The sequence below is a fragment of the Hyla sarda genome, chromosome 10 (genome assembly GCF_029499605.1).
Source record: "Hyla sarda isolate aHylSar1 chromosome 10, aHylSar1.hap1, whole genome shotgun sequence".
NCBI lineage: Eukaryota > Metazoa > Chordata > Amphibia > Anura > Hylidae > Hyla > Hyla sarda.
Genome location: NC_079198.1, coordinates 35,141,530 through 35,166,090, shown reverse-complemented (window position 1 = coordinate 35,166,090; position 24,561 = coordinate 35,141,530). Strand labels below are relative to the sequence as shown.

General features: G+C 40.2%; 1 protein-coding gene and 1 long non-coding RNA gene across 4 annotated transcripts in view; one reads left to right on the top strand and one right to left on the bottom strand.

Annotated features, from left to right (window-relative positions):
* The window catches only part of GRIK4 (glutamate ionotropic receptor kainate type subunit 4), a 454,975-nt gene that overhangs the window by 222,988 nt on the left and 207,426 nt on the right, over positions 1–24,561 (top strand). For all 3 annotated transcript variants that reach the window (XM_056543987.1, XM_056543989.1, XM_056543988.1), the window contains exon 3: positions 22,894–23,058. In XM_056543987.1, the coding sequence (XP_056399962.1) occupies positions 22,894–23,058 (165 nt within the window). The remainder of the gene's footprint in view (positions 1–22,893; positions 23,059–24,561) is intronic.
* On the bottom strand, positions 82–24,416 carry LOC130294347 (uncharacterized). Its single transcript, XR_008848465.1, has 3 exons — positions 24,363–24,416; positions 902–974; positions 82–250 (listed from the first exon to the last, which is right to left on the bottom strand). It is a non-coding gene; the product is annotated as an uncharacterized LOC130294347 (long non-coding RNA).

Sequence of the window (24,561 nt, the reverse complement as noted above, 5' to 3'; positions counted from 1 at the left end):
AGATCTGCATTGTAGCTATAAACAGAAAATGGTAGATCATGTTTAATGGAAACTATTTGCAAATTGTACTTTATTTTTTATTTTAGAAATATTGAAGCAATTGGTTGAAAAGGTGGATGTAGCCTTTAGGGCAGATTTGCTGTCTGAAAAATCTGTTCCATACTGAATCTTTCTCCGAATGATATGAAGGCCAGTGGCTGCAAGTATGAATCCATGAATAGTGCCAGACATTACTAAAAGCTGTTTCATACTGCAAAGTTACAAGAACACATTGGAGGTTATTGGGGGTATTACAGCTCAGATCATAAATATAGCCGACACAATTAAATATCTGATTGTTGCCATGGTGGCTGTTTCTTCTCTGCACCCAGATAAACCACTATGTTTGATAGCTAACACTGTTATTGCTTTTCCATAACTGCAAGTTGTTTCAGATAAAAAATGTAATGTTAATTGCTGTATTAATTACATAAATCTAGTGTGACACCGCTGTAGCTACATAACCTGCTACACTCTGTTACTTCACTCTTCCACCATCTCCCCACATGCTTTCTGGTCTCTTGATTTAAATAGCGCTAACATATTCTGCAGCTCATTTCAGCACAAGGTATTTTCAGGTATACAGACTGACGCTAAATTCATGGCACACCTGTGATGCACTGTTGGAGTAAATAGCAGTAACATCTCCCCATAAATATGCTGACAATCCCAGAGACTATAATTGGGAAATGTATGCCAAAAGGATGTCAACGTTTCCTACATTTGGCCAGGATACATCAGGATTGCATAGCACCAACTGCACAGAGATATCTTTATATCTAGACAGAAAAGTGGTGTGCAACATAGTGTAACACCGTCAATTACTTTGAAAAACAAATAGAGGGATAGCTGAACTGCTTACCTTTTGGAGCTGTGGGACAACAATAAGGTGTTTCGGGATTCCCCTATCTCAGATCATAAGGATAAGACAGCAGCTAAAGTATGTGTAGAGGAAATAAAAATTCACAATCATCACAGACAGGGGTTCTTTTCTGTAAGAGCAGTGAGACTATGCAAATCTCTGCCTAAGGCTGGGTCCACACTACGTTTTGTCCCATACGGGAGCGCATACGGCAGGAGGGAGCTAAAATCTCGCGCTCCCGTATGTCACCGTATGCGCTCCCGTATGTCATTCATTTCAATGAGCCGACCGGAGTGAAACGTTCGGTCCGGTCGGCTCATTTTTGCGCCGTATGCGCTTTTACAACCGGACCTAAAACTGTGGTCAACCACGGTTTTAGGTCCGGTTGTAAAAGCGCATACGGCGCAAAAATGAGCCGACCGGACCGAACGTTTCACTCCGGTCGGCTCATTGAAATGAATGACATACGGGAGCGCATACGGTAACATACGGGAGCGAGAGCTTTTAGCTCCCCCCTGCCGTATGCGCTCCCGTATGGGACAAAACGTAGTGTGGACCCAGCCTTACACGGTTGTAATGGTTTATTCATTAGAAACAAATGTAGAAAACAAAAAAAGTGCCAAGAATTTTGTAACATGCATTTTATTCTAGTGCTTTTTAAGTCTAGTGGAGAAGGCTTTTGGGCATACATCATAAAACATGCCACAAAAAGAGCATGCAGAATTTTGAATTTTGCTGTTTAAACTGACAGCAGGGCCATCCACACTTTACTGAATATAGTGGTAGATGCAGGTGACCCTGTTTCTAATGCTTCTGACTGGTATAAAAAATTTTTTTTAAAAGATGCTCGTCCACCTATACCTACAGGGTGCAGGTGACTCTGCTGTTAGTTTCCATTTAAGTGTAAAGTGCAGGGTCTTTAGTGACAATAACTAGGCAATTGTAATATGTAATAAGTTGCTTTAATGGGATCAGTTATACAAAGTGCAGTCTTCATAATGTTAATTTGAATGCTCAATGTGGATAGCACACTTAAATTTACTGGGAAGCATGGTAACAGCCTCTGCTTTTAGCCGTGCTTAGTCGTTAAAGGGGTTGTCAAGTTTATTGAGTTAATTTACTATTGTCCCCAGCTTGCCTACAAAAAAAAAAAAAAACTCTTTAACTCCCCTTCTGCTGCTCTCTCCTAGCTCTGGGATCCAGGTGCCCCATCTTTGGCTGAAGCTGAAGATGTGATGTCACAGCGCCGCTCCACTAATCACTGCCTGCAGCAGTGTCCCACCTCAGCCAGTGATTGACAGGTGGCACTGTCAGTTCCCCTGGCTGTAGATGCCATGCTCTGCAGCTTGGGGGAAAGCTGTGTCACTGGACAGGTGCCCCTAAACCGAAGCTACAAGGGAGCAGTGGAAGGTGGTGAGTTAAAGGGTTTATTTTTTGTAGGCAGGCTGGGGACAATAATAAATAAACTCATTCCGCTGAATAACCCCTTTAGGGATCTCACGCTCCAGGAACCTCCACATCGGCTGACTGGGACGATGCCTCAAACAGGGATAAGTACCTCTCCTAGTGTGCCATTACACATTATGAATTTTGTTACCCTAGCTAGCATTTTGTTATAAATAGGCATTTTTTTTATCGGCCTAGTGTTTGTTTGCTGCTGTCATTACATTGTGGTCTTAGGGCAGTGCAACTCATCTATTTTACTTAGCTGATATGACAATGTGGTTCATAGGGTTACAAGGCAGTGTTATCCATCTTTAAAGGCTTTCAGTAGTAGACTTGTATTGGGTTACTGTATTTGCCAGAGTTGTACCTTTGACCCCATGCATTACGATATCTCTGTTGATGTTTTGATTCAATGTGTTATTTGACTATTTCCTTCTTGCATTCCCTGATGATCCTTCAAACATTAGGCAGGAGAAACGCGTTGGAATTGGGAATTGGGTTTTTAATGGCACATTGTATGATCACTTGTTTATATACTTGTTTGGTTGGTAACCTGGAGTGTTTCCTACACTAACATTACTATCTCTATCCTACTTGTTGTTTTTATCCCTCACTTAGGATTGAGAGGGGCCGGCAGCGTGGTTGAGGCCACCCTGTTAAGGAGGTGGGTCCCTCAAAAGGCAGGGACAGAGGAACAACTGTCTTTAGAAATAGTGGGCACTAACCCCCCCCCCCCCCCCTCTTTTTCCAACATATCCCTGCCAAAAAGGATTACCATGGGAAGCCATCTATTCATCTTTTTTCCCCCAGCCATATCAAGGGACAAATCTATCTGTACCAATTTACTTCTCTAGGAAACACTCCAGAGTCCTTATTTTGAGTGCTGCTTTTTTTTTTTTTTTCATTTTTGGGTGACACCATTTGTCTTGGGGTTCATTTTTTCAATATCGATCTAGGATATTTATAGTGTATGATATTTTAGCTATATGTATTAAAAGTTAAGTTTTATATCAGTAATTTTGATCAGAGGTACCCTTGTTCGGTGACATAACCCCTTCAACCACTAACAGTGCTACCCTACACAAGGTGCCCTTGCATTCCAGGTAATCTAGACTTTCCTGCAGGCTGGCAGGAGTGGAGGCAACCACTCCTGTTCTGGACTCTTAAAGGGTACCGTATATGCTTTTTTTTTTTTTTTTTAACAAATGACTATTGTGTGGCACTGTGCACAACAGTCATATGTCTAAATGGCAGTCATTTTAAATTAGCGGGGTAAGTGCCTGAACAGGGTGCCGTTCTTCCCACCACTTTATGCTGGATACTTTTATGCAATAGAAGACAAAGTTTCTTGCTCTGCCTCCACAGACTCAGTGCAAGACCCAGTATAAGGTGATTCTATAGCACTGGATCTCGGGCTGGAGCTGGGTATTGTGGATAGAAAGCAGAAAGCTTCATCTCCTGTTACATAGTTACATACAGCAGGAAGCTGGGAGAATGGTACCCTGTTCAGGCATTTACCTGACAAAGTTAAAATGAATGTCATTTAGAAAAATAACATGCACAGTTTCAGAAAATTGACATTACAATGAGAGGTACACTTTAATGGGACATGTACTCAGTTCTTCCAGACATCGCTTGTCAGGTGTCACTGTCATTGTCTGTTAGTTACATAAGAAGGTTTTTTAATATTTCACTATTGGCTTGAAAGTAACATCTGGAATCAGAATTTTTGACTTTGGAAATTGCAAGATTTCAGGATTATTATAAAATTTAGATCACAAAATGGAAAATTATTTAAAAACACATACCAAAAATTCTTAAAAATATATTAAACATTAAAACTTGATTTAAACAATAGGTCCTTTTTCTGATGACACATTCCCTTTAAATGGGCACTCTCATGAAAACAATTTTTTGCTATTGCACTACTCATGGAAAATATAAAATCTTTCTAATGTACTTTGTTTAAAAAATGAAGTCTTCTATGTTTTATTCGTGTTTAAAAAAACTGCCACTAGGTGTACTTGTCCAGAGCAGATTTCCCCCCATCTTTTGCTGGCCTGGCAGAAGTCCAAAATCAGGAAATGCTGAGGAGTGTGTGTGCAGCCTTATCCAATCATAGCTTATCTCACACACTGAGCTGCTCTGGGCTGTGTGTAACAGAGTGATGGAGGAGTTCTCCCCTGTATGGCTTCAGATGATGTCACAGTCTGCTGGGGAACGCCCCTTCCAAGTCTGTGAATCTGACAGACTGAGCAGAAAATACAGAGCAATATCAAGGTAGAAAACTAAAATATAATAAAAATAAAGGCAGGGGGTAGTTTATCAGGATGGGAGCAAAGAACTGGGACGTTTATAAAATTTAACAAGATCATGAGAGGTACTCTTTAAAGAAACCACTGTTAAATCACCAACAAACATACCTTTACAAAGCAAAAGCCATCTGAATCCAGCCTAAGGTGATAAAGCTATTGGTAATCTTTCATTACATGTAAATGGTAATATTGATTATAGACACCAAGCATGCTTAACAACAGATTATTACTGCTCCTCCATGATCATCTCTGACAACAGCCTGGAGAAAGGAGAATGCTATCTCCATTATAACAGAGGGATGGAGAGTAATTATCTGGGATAACAGTATAATAATGTACTGTATACTGCATTTAAATAATGTTAAAATAATACACCACATATAATGCTGGCATTTTATCATATACAGTATGAGTATGTTAAATAACAAGTGCCCCAGCAACCCATAAGCTATTAAACATGATTATACAGATGAGATAGCTGTCGGCCAAATGACTGCCCAGCTGACAGCTATTTTCCTGGAAACCTAATGTATATTCAGTTGAGTTTGCTTGCAGAGTCCTAACTTGTAGCTTTTGGGCCCCAATGAAAAATCAGTAACTAGGTCCCATGTTTATCACACCATTTATAATACCTCCCCCATTCATCCTCCTGACTGCTGATCTGCATCTATAACATTTCAGTAGTTATGAGCATGGTGGGAGGAGGGGAAGCAGAAAGGAAATACCATATAATAAGAGCATTCTCATGCCAAGCTTTTTCACCGCTTCGGTCCTTCTGTGCTAATGATCGCTTCTCTCCCTACACAGCCTAATAGAAGCGCTCATTGTTTAATGAGTACATCCTCGAGTCAGGGGACAGGGTTTATTGGTATGAATCATACCTCACCTGCCTTTTGTTCACTCAGAATCTGACCGATAAAAACATTTGACATGTCCCTAGGACATGTCAAACATTTTTTTTTTGACAGGCACACTTTCATGTGTCATTAGAATTGACCTACTGCCTAAATCAAGTCTCATATTCAAAACATCTATATTTTTTAATTGGTGATTTGTTTCAAATATTCCACATTGCTACCTATTAGCAAAAAAATCTAAAATCTTGTTTTTTTCATCTAAGTATTAAAGACCCCTTACACCGATTATTGGCCCAATGAGCATTCATAAGAATGCTGGTTCCTGATAATTGGCCCTTGTAAAAGGGCTAGTGATCCGCCGTTGAATGAGTAGACACTGATTGGGTCTTTTGTCGGTACCCTGGGTGCTACGAACTCTGATTTGCCACAACATAGTATTAGAATGTATTCACACATATTCAAAGGAGATGCTGTCACAATAGAAAGGATTCAGTGCAAGCCTGTTCTCCCTAAATGGTGGCCCCCAGCTGGGTGATGGTCCCTAAATTCACAAACTGCACAGGGAGCTAAAGGGAGAGTCTGACAGACCAGATCAATAAGACACGGACATGTCAAGGACAGAATCATAGTACCAAGTGCTAACCAGAGACAAGCCAAAGGGTCAGAACCAAAAGGGCAATGCAGTACCAAATCAGAACCAGAATCAAAGTAATACAAAGCAGGGATTAAACCAGGAGAGTCAGGGTCAGGTCTAAATCAGCAGGCAATGAAAGGAAACAGGCATCAGTCAGCGTCAAAAAACGCAGATACACAAATAACGCTAGTGAGGGTATAGACCACAATCACATGCAACCGAGAATATCAGAATAACGCCCATTAATGTGTCCCACTATCAGTAGGTGTGAACTTTATTGCCGCAGCCGATTAGCCTGGTGCTCCCATCCCCTAATTGGCTAACTGGGCCTGCGCTAAGCCCATTGGCGCCTTGTTATGACAGACGTGGGTGGAGGATAGGTAAGTCTCTGACAGATAGTTTTACTTTATTTTATTTTAAAGTGGTCTGGTAACTTTCTCAGGCATAGTTAAAAAACTAAAATATAGACAAGATTTCTGTTCACAACATAATCAGTGTAAACAGTGGTACAATAATTATTCCTTTATTTACAGATGTAAACATTATTTATACCCTTCCATTGAAGGCAGAAAAACCCACAATGGTTATCCAGATGTCTGGAAAAATTTGATTTGATGGCTTGATCGGTGCACAACCGAGGAGTCACAGTGATGTGATGATGAACATGGCTTTATTTGGTGCAGAACAACGCGTTTCAAAGGTACAACCTTCTTTGTCAGGTTCATTACATACTGTATAGAGTACCATCATTTTATACAGAAGATGTAATGGAATTCTCAGCTCACCCTCCAGGGCCCCAGGCGCACAGACTGTGCGAGGCAGCACCACTTAGCAAAACAAAAAAAAAACTGGATGTCCAGCGCCAAGGTTCGTGCAAAACAGGTTCTTTAATGCTTAAAATGCCATAGCAGGGGTCATATAGTGATGCGTTTCAGGTGCGTTAGCACCCTTAATCGTACATAAAATAAAACCACATTTGTCTAGGTATATATAGAGGAAATGACATGGTTCTCCCAGGTGGAAGGATAAGGTGATTGCTCACATGACCAACCTCCTGGAGTCCAGGCATTAACCCCTTACAACCACAAACTAAAATATACATAGTATAAAATACAAAAGTATTGGTGAAGACAAAAGTACACACTTAAGGGCATACATATATTGCAAGGAGTAAAGAACTTATTTAATGTAGAAAAATTATTCAATTCCTAAATATGCATTCATGTGTATGCAACCTGAAGTGTGTAAAAACGCACACATGTCAAAGAAAACTTGTGTGAATGAGACACAATCACTTCAAGAAGGATTTTGAGGAAAGATATGCATGGTTATATAAATGTATTAAATAGAATTTTTGGTAAATTAACAAAATCTATACGTAGAAAAAATATTTTTTACAATACAAAAATTAACACAGATGCATCTCCCACTATTATTTAAGCCCGGTTTTTGAACTCCAAAATGTTGCTATATTAGACATAGTATGTCTACAGTGTATATAGAAAAATATTTATTTAATTATAGCAAAAAAGTATAGCAAAAATAGCAACAGATGGATAACCAAACTATATATGGATATATGGATGTAGATATAACATCCATCCATCCTTACATTTTATACATATGATACTTCGAAACGCATTGTTCTGCACCAAATAAAGCAGTGTTCTTCACCACATCACTGTGACTCCTTGATTGTGGGCCGCTCAAGCCATCAAGTTGAATTTTTCAAGACCTGGATAACCCTGCCAGGTGAACCTGTCTGCTCCAGCACACCTTCATCCCACCACTTGCATAGCGGGACCGACAGCCGGCTGCCTCCCGACTCTCTTGCATACCTAAAGTGCATATCAGTGTTGTGCCTGCCCGAACAACGCACAAAGGTGAGCATAATAAAGTACATTTCCATATGTCTTATGCCCACATCCTCGGAATAACCGCACTATTGTAGCACCTTTTTTGTATTTTATCCCTCTCTAAACACAACCTATTGAGGCAGTCACTGCAATCCAACGAGTTCTGTAACATGTGACTTCTTCACCTGTCACCAGGTATCTTGGTCTATGCCTTGTAAGCAAACTGCATGTTTCTGCTCCTTACTCAGATGTTCAAAGGATTCAGGTCAGGGCTCATAGAGGGCCACTTCAGAATAGTCCAATGTTTTGCTTCTTGGGTGTTTTTAGCTGTGTGTTTTGCGTCATTATCCTGTTGGAGGACCTATAACCTGCGACTGGAACCAAACATTTTGACAATAGGCAGTAAAAAACAAGCCCTCACATAGGTCTGTGGATGGTAAAATAAAAGAGTTATGCTTTTTAGAAGGCGAGGAGGAAAAAATTATAACGCAAAAATAAAACTGGCCCGGTCCTTAAGGCCAAAATGGTCTGTGTCCTTAAGGGGTTAAATATGTATAGGGTACAATGAAATCTCAAGACCCCGTGTCATATCGGGTCGTGGGGTATATATTTATTAATGGGGGGGCTAGATATATAGGCAGCATGTCTTCCCCCCCCCCCCCACAGCTCTATATATCTTTCCCCCCAAAGCGATTTTAATACAGATATGGCCCCCTGCTACTCCCAATGTTCATTTTTAAATCTCTCCACGGGGGATTCAAAAATGAAAGTTAAAACACAGGATACATTGCAGGGTTGCGGAGCTTGCCACCCACTCCCCTGCTTAATAACTTCTGATCGCATCTGGTCTCAGAAGTGAAACCTGGTGCGATCAATCCCTCAGCCCCTGTACTACAACCCCCATCATGAACAGACTCTGTTCCATGATGGGGGTAGTACAAACACTAATGTAGCCTCCCCAGCTGTCTGCAGACTCCCGCAGCCAGGGAATTACTATTCCCATCATGGAGACAAGTCTGTTCCATGATGGGAGTAGTAGTAGTCCCTCAGCACTGCAGGAGTCTGCTGATGTCACTTCTTCTGAGCATGCTCAGAAGTAATAATGGATATTGTAAACCAGGTGCAAACGGATGACATAAAGGCTCATCCGTTTGCCATAGAGTTCAATGTTAAAAATAACAGCCGTTAATTTACCCGTTTCTTGTGACGGAAGAAAAATTAGTGCATGTCACGTTATTTCTCCTGTCACAACTAACGGCCATTATTCATAACGGGCTATAACGGTTCATAACGGGTAATAAAAAAATCCCATAGACTTAAATGGGATTGTTTAACGGGCGTTTAACAAGGGTTTTTTGACAGACATTTGTAACGGATGAATTTTTATAGTGTGAAAGCAGCCTAATCTGATTGCTTGCTATCGGCAACTCAGCAACTTTTCCTCTGGACAGGTGTTGATAAATCTCTGTATACGATTTAAGTGATTATATACAGAACCATATAGAGGTAGATACCAGCTGTACACAGTACAGAAAGATGAAGAAAGTAACAGTACAACTCCAAGATTTCAGTGTTCAAATCAGGGCTGAAGATTTATTGCACCATAAAACAAAGCCCTTTATGTTATATGGTGCAATAAATCTTCAGCCTTGATATGAACACCGAAACCTTGGAGTTTGACTCAATATGTTCACACCTGGGTATTTTCTGCTGGAGCAGATTTTGGTACTGCTTAAAGTCAGTGGGCGGCAAAATCTACTAAAGCAAATCTGCAGCAGAAAATACACACGTGTGAACGTAGACAGAAAATTACCTCTAAGGACTCACAGATGGTGTCTTTTCTGATCAGCGGCATCCTCTTTCCTTTTCTTCTCCATTCACATCAGACCAACAGGATGGCTTCTTCCAGCCAAAACTTCATCTCTTCTGCATCTGCAGGACAAACATGTTAAACTCTGCATTTTTCCAGTGCCCTCCTCTACACAATCTCCCCATCTATAAGCCTCCACACATAAAAAATGCCCCCTTGGTGTCCCTCTCAGTAAAAATAGGCACGTAGGTAGCCAAGTAGTCAGGTATGTAGGTAGGTAAGTAGCCAGGTAGTTAGGTAGCCACTTTTTTTTTTTTAGGTAATCAGGTAATTAGCTAGGCAGTAGATGAATGGAGAAGGGGGTCCAGCTCTCAGATGAATTGCTGTAAAAAAATAGCTTTTACTAACTTACATTAAAACCATGGAAAAACAAAAAACGGACACTTAATATTGCATTAAAAACAGCACATTGACGTGTTTCGAGCTTATAGCAAGGCAGTTAGGTAAGCATGTATGTAGATAAGTTAGGTAGCCCGTATGGCAATAGGTGAGTGTTTCCCAACCAGGATGCCATCAGGTGTTGCAAAACTATTACTCTCAGCATGCTCAAACAGCCTTTGGCTGTCTAGGAATGCTGGGAGTTGTAGTTTTGAAACACCTGGAGGCACCCTGGTTGTAATAAACGGCCTTGGAAGGCTTCTAAGGCAGTGTTCCCCAAATAATGCACCTCAAGCTTTTGCAAAACTACAACTCTCAGTTTGTTTAAACAGCCTTTGGCTGTCTGGGCATGCTGAAAGTTGTAGTTTTGTAACACCTGGAGGCACCGTGGTTGTGAAACACTGCCTTTGAAGCCGTTCAATGCAGTGTTATTTTAACAACCAAGGTTCCTCTAGATGTTGCAAAACTACAACTCCTAGCAAGCCCAGTCTGAGTTGCAGTTTTCCTACATCTACAGGCAGCAGTTCCCCCATATTAGAAAGGCAGCATAGTTCCCCCACATTAGGTAGCAGTTTCCACATATTGGCATAGTTTCCTCACATTAGGTAGCAGTTTCCCACATTAGCATAGTTTCCCCACATTAGCATAGTTTCCCCACATTAGAATAGTTTCCCTACATAGGCATAGTTTCCCTACCTAGGCATACTTCCCCCACATTGGCATATTTTCCCCACATTGGTATAGTTTCCCCACATTAGCATAGTTTCCCCACATTACGTAGCAGTTTCCCTACACTAGGTAGGAGTTTCCTCACATTAGGTAGCAGTTTCCCCACATTAGGTAGAAGTTTCCCCACATTAGCATAGTTTCCCTACATTAGATAGCAGTTTTCCCACATTAGCTTAGTCCCCCCCCCCCCCCCCGACACAGACACACATATAGACACACACAGACACACACAGAGAGACCCAAACACACAGACACCAAAACACAGAGATACACTCACCTGGCTTGTCTCCGGCAGCTGCGGCTTGGTGAGTGACGTCACTGATGTCCTCCTGTACGGGTCTGCGAAAGAACGTCACTTGCATAACGTCCCTTGCGTAACGTCCCTTGCGAGACCGGGCCAGCCGGCAGGCTCACTGCTTTAAAGTGTTCAATTCGCTATTGCGCTGTGGCCGCTTTAAAACGGTGAGCAACAGTGGTGGCCCAGCAGCAGGGCCGGCCTAGGTGGCCCAAGAATTTTTTTTTAAATAATTGGCCCCATGAGAGACCCGGGACTATTAGCATTACACCCGGGGCTATAGCCCCGTTAGCCCCGGCCAGGCCAGTTTTATTATTTTGTTTTCTAAAATGATTCTGTTCAATCACCATTCAAAAGCATTGTCTGATTTTTGTCAGAAAAAAAAATTGGGTTAGTGCCTAAAACTTAGCTTTTAATAATACGGCTAAAAATTCACCAAATATCGTGAGTCCCTTTTTCCAATTAAAAATATTGTAAGCAAGAGTATATTTGTCCATCACGGAACAGCCACTATGCTCACTAAAGTGGACACCTAAGCGACTAGAGTATAGCTCAGGATTTACAAGAGATCAAATAAATCATTATTACGGTAATTATCATCATCGCCCTCAACACGTTTCTGTCAGCCTATGAATGCCGACGTCCTCAGGATGGCATATGTATATAGCACTACTTATTTGCACTTAGAGTATAGCATGCAAGTAGTACACAAAATAAGCAAGAAGCAGTATTGATAGAGATCTCTTATGATACATCCACACCTGATAGTAAAGCACTGTCATAATCAATCTGATATATACAGAGGCTTTACTTAATGATCTGTCTGATGATCCCAGTGGGGAAATCTGGAGGCAAAAGTACACTTATCTGCCCCCTATATACACAGACAAATCATATACTGACACCTGAACTTGAAGCTAAATGATGATCACACTGAATTGTGCACAAGCTTTTTATATACCTTGATAATTCAAGGAGTCCTGATGGAATAACCTAGAGGGAAGAATATCTGTACACCTCAATTGCAAATAGACTGAACCTACACAAGAAAAATATAGCTGGTCCCAATAGTCCCTAATGAGGGAACCTGAAAGAGAAACCTGCCAGATCTTTCTTTAAGAAATGGAGGACTTTCCCAGTGTCCTTTTGTTCCGATGCAGAAATTGACAAAATTATGTGACCTTTTCAGGATACCACATGGTATCTGGACAGGTCACTGGCGGGGTCTCTAGGGAGACTGCAGGTTGTGAATGCCTAGGGCTTTGGGGCCTATTAGATCTCTATTTTTAGACTTTGGCGGAATCAAGCTACGTTTGTCGTTCCGCTTTTCTATTGCACTACTTGGATTATTGCTATATTCTGCACTAGACCTAGACCAGTATTCCCTTATGACTATGTGATGGGCACTTACGTCCCTTTATGCAATGTTTGGAGGGAAGGGGGAGGGTTCATGGGGTTACTTCTGTTGTGTGATGTATGTTTTTCCTTGTCGTTTGCTTTTTCAGCCAGCGGGCGCAGTGCTGTTTTGTACCTGTGTTTCTTATGTATACTCTTACCAGGTAATTGTCCTGGTTCACATGTTGTATGTTTTATTCTCTGGAAATATCAATAAAATATTATTTCAAAAAATATGGCCTATGCGGGGGGATTTCCCAACACGGGACGACCAGCTCAATAAAATATAAGGTGCACTTATTTCAGTATTAGAAGTGATGCACAAAAATATGTCACACAAATGATGGATTTGTAGAAAAAAAAAAAATCTAATTTTGAATTTTTAACACTGACTTCCTGCCAAAAAATGATGGTGTTATAATACTCACTATACTTACTTTATTTAAAAAAATAAATGCTGTAAAAATAAAGTAGACATCTGAAAGTATACATTTCATAAACTATTTGCTCAATAAATATAAATATATGCAAAAATCTTTTTTTTTATTTCATGATTTTTTGCATTGTAAAAAAAAATACTAATCATATCAGCTTACTTTTACGATGTACATGATGTAAAACTTTTGACAAAAAAACAATGTTAGAAGTATCGTGATTACCAGAACGTTACCTGAGTTATTCTCTAATTACATATTTTTTTTTTTTTAAGTCAAACATCCCCTATTTAAAAACACAGGCTTGGTCTTTAACCTCTTAAGGACACAGGACATACCTGTATGCCCTGCGCCCAGTCCCGGTAAATAATACTGGGTCATACTGGGTCGGTCCCGGCGGCTAATGATATCCGGGACTCTGGGCTAATAGCGTGCGGCACCGAGCGTTGTGCCACGCGCTGTTAACCCATTAGACGCGGCAATCAAAGTTGATCGCCACGTCTAAAATGAAAGTGAAAGCTTCCCGGCAGCTCAGTCGGGCTGATCGGGACCATCGGGATAAAACCACGATGTCCCGATCAGCTAGCACGTGAGCGGAGGTCCCCTCACCTGTCCCCGTCGTGTCCGATCGGCGATTGATTGCTCCAAGCGTGAGCTATGGCTTTACAGGGATCATTGTAAAAGATCAGTGTGCACAGTGTTCTAGCTCCCTATGGTAGCTATAACACTGCAAAAAAAAAAGTTAATAAAGATCATTTAACCCCTTCCCTAATAAAAGTTTGAATCACCCCCCTTTTCCCATAAAAAAAAACCCAGTATAAATAAAAAAAAAACATATGTGGTATTGCCGGATGCAGAAACGTCTGAATTATAAAAATATATCATTAATTAAACCGCACGGTCAATGGCGTACGTGCAAAAAAATTCTAAAGTCAAAAATAGCGTATTTTTGGTCACTTTTTACATCATGAAAAAATTAATAAAATCGATCAAATGTCCGATCAATACCAAAATGGTACCGATAAAAACTTCAGATCACGGCACAAAAAATTAGCCCTTGGCCCGTACACGGAAAAATAAAAAGTTATAGGGGTCAGAACATGAAAATTAACTTATATATTTTCCTGCATGTATTTATGATTTTTTTCAGAAGTACAACAAAATCAAACCTATCATTTTAACAGTATGGACCTACATAGTAACACAGTAACACAGTTCATAAGGTTGAAAAAAGACCAGAGTCCATCTAGTTCAACCTATATCCCTAATGAGTCCCTACTGAGTAAATTATTATTATATCCCTAATGAGTCCCTGCAGAATAAAGATAAGGTGTCATTTTTACCGAAGAAACAGAAGCCCCAAAAGTTACAAAATTGCATTTTTCCTTCAATTTTGTCGCACAATAATATTTTTTTTCCATTTTGACGTGGATTTTTTGGTAAAATGACTAATGACACTGCAAATTAGAGTTGGTGGCCCATCTGGAATTTTATGTGCAAAATTGAAAAGCGTTATGATTTTTAGAAGGTGATGAGGAAAAAATGAAAATGAAAAAACGGAAAAACCCTGCATCCTTAAGAGGTTAAGGCTTAATTGTCTTGGTCCTTAAGGGGTTAGCACACCTGCCCATGGGATTTATCAAGAGTTCCCATCAGTTTTTCAAGGAAGGAACTTGTACCTTTCCTTATCAAATCTACACAGAATCAAGAAAAGGGGGAATGGTCTTAGTGCAAAAGGGTGTACAAGATAAGACAGCCAAATGGTCCGTTCACTAGGGCGGATTACTTGCGGAATTTCCGCAGCATATTTGCTGCGAAAAACAGCTGCAGATTTTGCTACCATTGACTTCAATGGGTTAGCAGAAAATCCGCAGTAGAGGCAAATTTTCCTTTGGACCCATTGAAGTCAATAGTAGCAAAATCCGCTGCGGATTTTCCGCAGCAAATACGCTACAGAAATTCTGCAGGTAATCTGCCCATGTGAACGGATCCATATGCACTAAAAACTGATCATATTATTAAATCTGGGTCGAAGATGAAAATAAGCTCATACTTCATCTATGTCTAGTAGATATCAGGAAGCAGGATACAAAAGACTCTCACGCTGATATTGGGTTCCCACCCGGATACATAAGATGTATCCTTCAGTGACCCCTGCGTGTTGGAGGGGATGTGGTCAAACAGGACACAATCCTACATGTCTTCTGGGATTTTTGAACCTTGAGCAAGTTCTGGAGAGAGGTTCACCAAATAACTTCAGAGTTTACAGAATACATAATCCCATGCTCTCAAACCTTTTTTCTTTTTGACCTTTCTGAGATACTGGTTAAAGTATATAAAGGGTCCCTCCTTCCCCATCTGGTGAACATGGCTAGAGCAAGCATTCCTGCTGTGATGACTGGTTCTGCCAGAACCCATAGGGTTAATGATTTCTAGCCCTGTTGTTTGTTTTGGTTGCTGGGATGACGCCTCTGTGCTCCTGTGTGTGGTTTAGCTTGCTGAGCTAATTAGAGTCCTCCTGGTTGCAGCTCAGGCATATATAAGGAGGCCCTTTTCAGTCATTCTCTGCTTGTGATAGTTCTTAGTAACTTACCTAGCTATCTCTGTGCTCATTCTGTTTATTCTGGTTTTGTGACTTTTGGCTTGGCTTTTGACTTCCCTTTGATACTCTGTTACTGTACTTCGTGCTCTCCAGTTTTAGACTCGGCCCTCTGACTACGTATTTTCATGTGTGTGTGTTTAGGTTTGTTTTTGGGTAGTCGTGTACCTCCAGCCTTTCCTGACTTTTTGTCAGTTTTGTAGTTTATTGTTTAGATTTTTTTTTCCTGTCCCTCACTTATTTAGGAAGGGACTGTCACCGTGGTTATGGACCAGTCGTCAAGGCAGGTACGTAAGTAGGCAGGCACAGGGAGTGGGCGAGCATAGTGTGCACTCCTTCCCTGCCCAGACATGACACCTGCGCTCTGGAAATGCCCTGAGCCCTGTCCTTACAATTATGGCTCCAGAAGTTGGAGAAGCAGCAAATTGAGGAGCTGACAGCTCAATCATGGGTCCGGGCAGCACAGTTTAGAAGACTTGGAATCAGTAGACAAGGTTTCAAGAAACTATTGAATATAGAACTCTTAGATCTAAATAGGAGGTCAGTGAATCTGGCTAGGCCGAGATGTCCAACCCCCTCTCTTTTTTTTCTTGTTTTTTGTTTTTGCACTTCTTTTAATCATTCACATAATTTACATGTGTCAGATAGTTCTCAAGACTGTTGGCCTCTCAGTTTCACTGTATTTAATCTTAAAGAAAAAAGTTATGCTCTCCCCCCACGTAAGGGGGTTGCAATACCCTGTATTTGTTTTTCTTTTTTTTCTTTAATGGATAAATAATGAAAATATATATATCTGGGCCATAGAATTTCAAACTTCGGCAAGGTTTGGACTAAATTTAGCCCAGATCTAGCTGATTATTATGCGCTCTCATAGACTGTAGTCCTTATTACCCACACTTTTTCCTGTTCATACTGTATATACAATAATGTTTACATAGTTGTAAAGTTCTCTGCATAGAAACAAAACCCCCAAAATAGCGGGAGAATATTCAATTTAGCCTCACAAAAAATGTTTTGCCTTCTTTTTGGCGTTCGTGGTAAAATAAGTTCTGCCATTACAAAGTATATTTGGTCTCACATCAAACAAAAGGAAAATTGAAAGAGTTATTGCTCTTAAAATGTGAGGAGAAAACAAAATTAAAGCGCAAAAAAAAGTTGCTGCGTCCTCAAGGGGTTAACTAATATTTTAAATATTTTCCCATCCTGATGTTTTCCTTCTCCTTCAAACATTCAGTCATAGCCCAATTACTGAAAAAGAAAACATCCCTGGACCAATTATGTGCAGCCAACTACTGTCTCTCTAAGCTTCTTTTCATCTCCAAACTTCTGGAATGTCTGGTCTACTCCAGCGATTATCTTTCTAAAAATTATCTCCTTGACCCCTTACAGTCTGGTTTCTGCACTCTACAGAAACTGTCCAAACTAAAGTTTTTAAAGGCGTATTCCGGTGGAAAACATTTTTTTTAAATCAACTGGTACCAGAAAGTTAAAGGGGTTATCCAGGAAAAACTTTTTTTTATATATCAACTGGCTCCAGAAAGTTAAACAGATTTGTAAATTACTTCTATTAAAAAATCTTAATCCTTTCAGTACTCATGAGCTGCTGAATTTGAGTTGTTCTTTTTCTGTCTAAGTGATCTCTGATTACACCTGTCTCAGGAGCTGTCCAGAGTAGAAACAAATCCCCATAGCAAACCTCTTCTACTCTGTGCAGCTCCCGAGATAAGCAAAGATGTCAGCAGAGAGCACTGTTGCCAGACAGAAAAGAACAACTCAACTTCAGCAGCTGATAATTATTAATTAAAGGGGTATTCCAGGCCAAAACTTTTTTTTATATATCAACTGGCTCCGGAAAGTTAAACAGATTTGTAAATTACTTCTATTAAAAAATCTTAATCCTTCCAATAGTTATAAGCTTCTGAAGTTGAGTTGTTGTTTTCTGTCTAACTGCTCTCTGATGACTCACGTCCCGGGAGCTGTGCAGTTCCTATGGGGATATTCTCCCATCATGCACAGCTCCCGGGACGTGACATCATCATTGAGCAGTTAGACAGAAAACTTCAGAAGGATTAATATTTTTTAATAGAAGTAATTTACAAATCTGTTTAACTTTCCGGAGCCAGTTGATATATATAAAAAAAAGGTTTTGCCTGGAATACCCCTTTAATTAAGGATTAAGATTTTTTTTAAGAGAAGTAATTTACAAATCTGTTAAAATTTCTGGAGCCAGTTGATATATTAAGAAATAAATAAATAAACAAAAGTTTTTCCTAGAATACCCCTTTAAACAGATTTGTAAATAACTTATTTTTAAAAATCTTAATCCTTCCAGTACATATCAGCTGCTGTATGCTCCAAAGAAAGTTGTATTTCTTTCTGGAATTATTTTCAGTCTGACAGTGCTCTTTGCTATCCATGTCAGGAACTGTCCAGAGTAGGAACAAATCCCCATAGCAATGCTCTCCTGCTCTGGACAGTTCCTAATACGGACAGAGGTGTCAGCAGAGAGCACTGTGGTCTGACTGAAAAGAACTCCAGAAAGAAATACAACTTCCTGTGGAGCATACAGCAGCTGATAAATACTGGAAGGATTAAGATTTTTAAATAGAAGTCATTTACAAATCTGTTTAATTTTGTGGCACCAGTTGATTAAAAAAAAATTGCTTTCCACTGGAGTACCCCTTTAATGATCTCCAGACTGCTAAATCTTAAGGCAGATATTCTCTGTTGATTTACCTGGATCTCTGGGCAGCATTTGACACTATAGATCACAGATTCCCCCCCCCCTCCCCCACCGTAGCCTCTGCTCTATTGGTCTTAGGAACTCCGCTCTCTCCTGGTTTTCTTCTTGCCCATGGGACTGCTCCTTCAGTGTATCATTCGCTGGCTCTACTTCTCTTCCGGTCAGGGTTTCTCAGGGATCAGCCTTGGGGCCTTTACTCTTTTCTCTTTATACATCCCCCATTGGACAAATTATCAGCATAATTGTCTTTAAGTATTAACTCTTCATTCATGGCATTCAGCTACATACTATAGCTACATATATTTTCTGGACATCGCCCCTAAACTTCTACAAGAAATCTGTGACTGTCTTCTGTCTCAAACATCATGTCCTCCCTATAGCTATAAATCTCTCAAAAGCCAAACTTCTAATGTTTTTCATTGTCAACCTAAAAGTATTGCTAGACATAGATCTATCTTCCACGCCATATATTTATTCCCTCTCATAAACTTATCACCTACACCCCAAATACATCTCCAGAATCCACCCTTTTCTTACTGTTGAAAAAGCAAAAATTCGAATTGTCGGTCTGATTCTTTCTTGTCTTGACTATGTTAACTCTTTACTAATTGGTCCTTGCTTTTCTAAATTTTTTCCTGTCCATCCAGCCAGACTCATCTTCCTCTCATATTGATAAACTAATGTCTCTTCCCTGTGCCAGTCACTGCACTGGTTGCCCACTTAGCTCAAAATACAATATAAACTCCTTATTCTCACCTACAAAGCTGGACCTCCTTACATTTCCTCCCTGATCTCTATCTACCACTTTACCCGTGCTTTACATTCTGCCAATGATCTAAAACTAACATCTTCCATTATCGGATCCTCTGACTCCCATCTCCAAGAGCTTGTGCTGCACCAGTTCTTTTGAATAAAATGCACAGAACCATTAAACTTATACCCAACAGCCACAGTTTTAAATGTGCAAACGTGCCTTACAAATGGGCTGGCAGATAACATTCCCTAATTGCCCTCCCTCTCATTCAGGAATGTCTCGTCTCCCTATACTCCATTTACTTTAGATATTCAGAGACTGGCTCGCCCACTTTAACTTGCACTGCCTTATTTATAAAATATTGCTGGACTATTGTTTAAATAAAGCACATTGTGCCTTATGTCTCAACCCTATGCCTCATACAGTATCTCACATAAATGACTATTCCCTTTACATTTTTGTAAATATTTTATCATATCTTTTTATGTGACAGCATAAAAGAAATGACACTCTGCTACAATGTAACAATGTGAGTGCACAGCCTGTATAACAGTGTTTAATGTCCCCTTAAAATAACTCAACACACAGCCACTAATGTCTAAACCTTGGCAACAAATGTATACATTGGAAATGTCCAAATTTGGCCAAATTAGCCATGTTCCCTCCCCAGTGTCATGTGACTCATTAGTGTTACAAGGTCTCAGGTGTGAATGGGGGGCAGGCTCTCACTCTCTCGAATGCTGGTCACTTAAAGTTCAACATGGAACCTAATGATGGCCTAGGCCAGTGTTTCTCAAACGCGGTCCTCAAGACCCCCAACAGGTCATGTTTACTGGATGTCCTTAGTCTTTCAAAAGTGATTGAATTATGGTCAGTGAATCAGGCATCACCACAGTTATATCACCTGAGAAAGACTAAGGAAACTCTGAAAACATGAACTGTTGGGGTTTCTTGATGATATGATGATGTCTATCTCAGGAATTGACCACTCACCGCTCCATACATATGTAGTGAACTCCACAAACATTTGCAGTTAAGTTAGAGAGAGATACATGTCCAAGGGTGGTCAACACAGTCCAAAGTCAACTACAAAGGGTTATAGCATCTCAAGACTACAACTTAACATTAACTAAACTGTTCACACTGAACTTAATGGAAAAAAACTAAAAATAATTTTAACCCCTTAAGGACGCAGCTCATTTTCACCTTAAGGACGGAGCCTTTGCAATTCTGACCACTGTCACTTTATGCATTAATTACTCTGGGATGCTTTTACCGATTATTCTGATTCTGAGATAGTTTTTTCGTGACATATTCTACTTTATTTTAGTGGTAAATTTTCGTCATTATTTGCATCCTTTCTTGGTGAAAAATTCCAAAATGTTATGAAAATTTTTAATTTTTCTAACTTTGAAACTCTCTGCTTGTAAAGTATAGCAGCAATTTTAAAAATTTTCATGAAAATTGCAAAATCTGAAGGGACAGATGTTACAGAACTACAATTCCCAGCATGCCTGGGCAGTCTTGGCATGCTGGGAGTTGTAGTTTTGCAACATCTGGAGGGCTACCGTTTGGGCACCACTGTAATAGTGGTCTCCAAACTGTGACCCTCCAGATGTTGCAAAACTACAACTCCCAGCATGCTGGGAGTTGCAGTTTGGCAACCACTAGAAAGGCAGCAGTAAAGATCGCTTTACTGCCACCTTCCTTGATGCTCCATGCACTCGCCTCCCTACCTGCGCCGCTGATCTCCGCTGATGCCACCGATGATTTTCGGTCCCCACCGCATCTTCTCCCCAGGTACCGGCCGCCATCTTCTCCCCCCGTTCTGCCCGACATCCAGGGGTGGGCAGAGCGGGGGGTTTCCATGGCAACCCCCCATCCTTAACTGCAATTGGTCAGTACTCAGTGCTGATTAATGGCAGGGGATAGGAGGAGGTTGCAACGCTGCAGCCTCGCTCCTATCCCTTAGGATGATCGGGGCTGTCACTGACAGCTCCAATCATCCCTATTTTCCGGGCGATCGGGTCACCAGAGACCCGATCAGCCCGGAATAGCAGAAAATTGCATGTCTGAATTGACATGCGATTTCCTGCGATTGCCGACATGGGGGGTCACAGGACCCCCCTCGGCGATGTGCCGGGATGCCTGCTGAATGGGATGCCTGAGGAAGCGGGCGAGGAAGCAGGTGACCGTGAAACGCGTTGCATTATGGGAAATAAATCCTTTTAACTTCTTATCTGGTCTCAGCGCTTCCATTGATCCCGCTCTGCTACCTGGAGATTGCTTGTTTTTATCATGGCAAAACATGTTGGCAAAGTAGTTAGATGTGATGAAAGCAGTTAACTAAATGGACCACATAAGTGAATATAAAAGTAAACTACAGTAATGCTATTGATATATTGGAAAGCTGTTAAAGCCACTGTGGTTTATGCTTATGGGCTTATACTACTACACAGAAAAACAGAATGCAGAAAAACATGGAATCTGCAAAGAGCTCGTCTGACAGGTCTGCCTACAGCCACTTCTGACTTCTGAGCAATAATATAGGCTCAAGTACAATCAAAAGTTGGTCAGCTTTGTTTTGATCATACATAAGCTTAGATAATTCCTTGGGAGAAGGCTGTTGGCAACCAATTCATCGGATGAGGTTGCTAACCTATTCTACTGTGAACGTTCTTCTACAACTTGCTCAAGTGATGTAAGTTATGGAACTTAAATGGTTTAAAAGTTATAACAAAAACTTACCACAAAGGGCTTTAAAAAAATAAAATAAAAATCACAAATACATTCATTTAATTAGAAATGTGCCCAAAGGTGTCCATAGACTATAAGCTTCTGTTTAATAGTGTAATGATTTACTTGTAGTAGCAACTCAATTACATGCCTAATGACTTACAGGAGCTGTGATTACAGAGCATAGATTTATTTGTGGCGGAGCTTGTGCCTCTGAGGAGCAGTACTACGCATTGTGCTGGAGTTAGGAAGGAGAGTCAAGTAGAGATATTTCTGCAAATGATCTCTTAGCACTGACGCTCACAGTAGCTAAACTGAGGGAGCTGGAATGTTTGATGTCAGGCACAGGCAAAGAATCTGATGAGAGAGATATGGAGGCAACTGGGAATAGACAGAAAGCCTTTAGTGAGCGAAGCAGATGTCTTTCAGAGGACCTTGCTTTAATGTTATGGACATCAGAAACATTTCAAGGGGCACATTACTTTTATGCAATGAATGTATTATTGCTATTATAAACTGAAATAAAGAGCTGAGCACAGTCTAGCAGGAGTAGAGGCTTATTTTTAGTGATAAACCTTCTCTTATGTTTTTGTCTTTCGGTTGTGTGAATCATTGTGCTTCATGGTCACCTAAGAAATAACTAATTCCACAAGTGTTAAACTTTCACCCTTCGTTCTTTTTCTACTTGTACCAATATATATATAAGTATTATAGTGATAACATAATGTAAAATGTGCAATGTCTAATCTCTCGGATTATGCATAATTACTGTGCCCCCTACTGATTTCAGCATAGCATCTTGCCTGATAAGATTAGCACAAAATGTTAAATCTCAGCAACAGAGCAGCATTGCTAAAAAGGACACAACACACAACGAATTGAGGAAAGAAAAATCCATTGTCACTTTTCTCTGGGGGATGTTTTCTAAAGGTAATCTCATTCTTTCACCAGCTGCAATTCTAGATGACCCAATGGAATGCAGTAGAGGAGAGAGACTTTCAATCACACTAGCCAAGGACAGAATAAACCGGACCCCCGAGAGGCAAGGAAAATCCAAACTGGAGGTGGACATCTTTGAACTTTTGAGAGACAGCGAGTATGAGACAGCAGAGACAAGTATGACATTTCTTTTACTGAAAATATGATGCTAATATGCTACACAGTACATTGTCTTTTACTAGCGACTATAATTATTTATGCAGGTGGGTAACAAGTGGACATTGGGTCCCAGTTATAAAATTTGGAATGGGCCAGCCTGTACTATGTACTTCAGCAGGAAAAGTATTCATAATATAAAAAGCTGTGTATGTGTTTATTTGACATAGATAATGCATCCAGTGATGTCATAATACAGGTAAAAGCCTCTTAGCAAAGCTTTTGAATATAATTTATCTAAACAGTGATGTCACACTAGTAGGATGGTGCACATAATGATAATAAATAAAAATGTTGCACATAGTCATGCCACAGTATATGCATATTGCAAACCGTTATGTCATATAATGCATATATTATTATCACAGTATTAAGATAATTTGCATAGTGGCATCACAGACATAAAAATAATCAGGGTCGATGCATGTTTGTGAATAATGTACATCACAATCATGAACAAAAATAATTCACAGTAATGTCACAGTTTGAGCATAATGCAGAAAGTGATGTCACATAATGCACATAATGATGCCATAGCACTTGCCTGCATAGTGACATCATGAAAATAAAAATAATTAGAGTTGATGCATACTAGTTGGAGAAAGCACCTAATGATGATAAACAAGAAAGTGCACATAATGATGTCACAGTGCCAAGCATAAGTCAAAAAGTGATGTCACATAATGCACATAATGATGTCAAAGTACTAAGATATGTGCATAGTGACATCCCAGAAATAAAAGTACTCAGGTTAGTGGGATAATGCACATAATGATGATGAACAAAGATTATGCACATAGCGATGTCCAGTACAAGCATAATGCAAAAAGGGATGTCACATAATGCTCATATAATGACATCACAGTACTACAACAATATGCTCCGGTAAATGGAGCTCTGTAGGTCGGTCTTTCAGAAGGACGGGATTGAGCAGAGAAAAAAAATTTCTATTTCTTTTCCCTGCTCAACTCCTGTAAAATACCGGACACTTAACAGACCTCATTCAAGTTAATGGGATCCATCAGGACCCGTTGGTGTCACTTGTGCTCTGACTCATTCAGAGAGCAGAAGTGACACCACCGGGTCGTGACGGATCCCATTGACTTGAATGAGGTCTGTTAAGTGTCCGGTATTTTACAGGAGTTGAGCGGGGAAAAGAAATAGAACATTTTTTTTTTCTCTGCCGAATGGACCATTCAGCACACAAAAAAAAAACGCAGAAAAACTACCGAATGGGTCATAGCGCAACGTTCAAGTAAACTTACCTTAGCTTTTAAAGTCGGACAATTTTCCCGGCTTAGTCATCATGGTAATCCAAAGAGAGTATGAAGAATGACGATGTATTTCTACGGTCAATCTGCCTGCATTGTTGTATGGTTTCATGGGTTAATCACAATTCCTTCCTTGAAATGAGAAAGAGAAGAAAAGACTTGGTAATTCATAAATAACTCTGAATTGTATCTT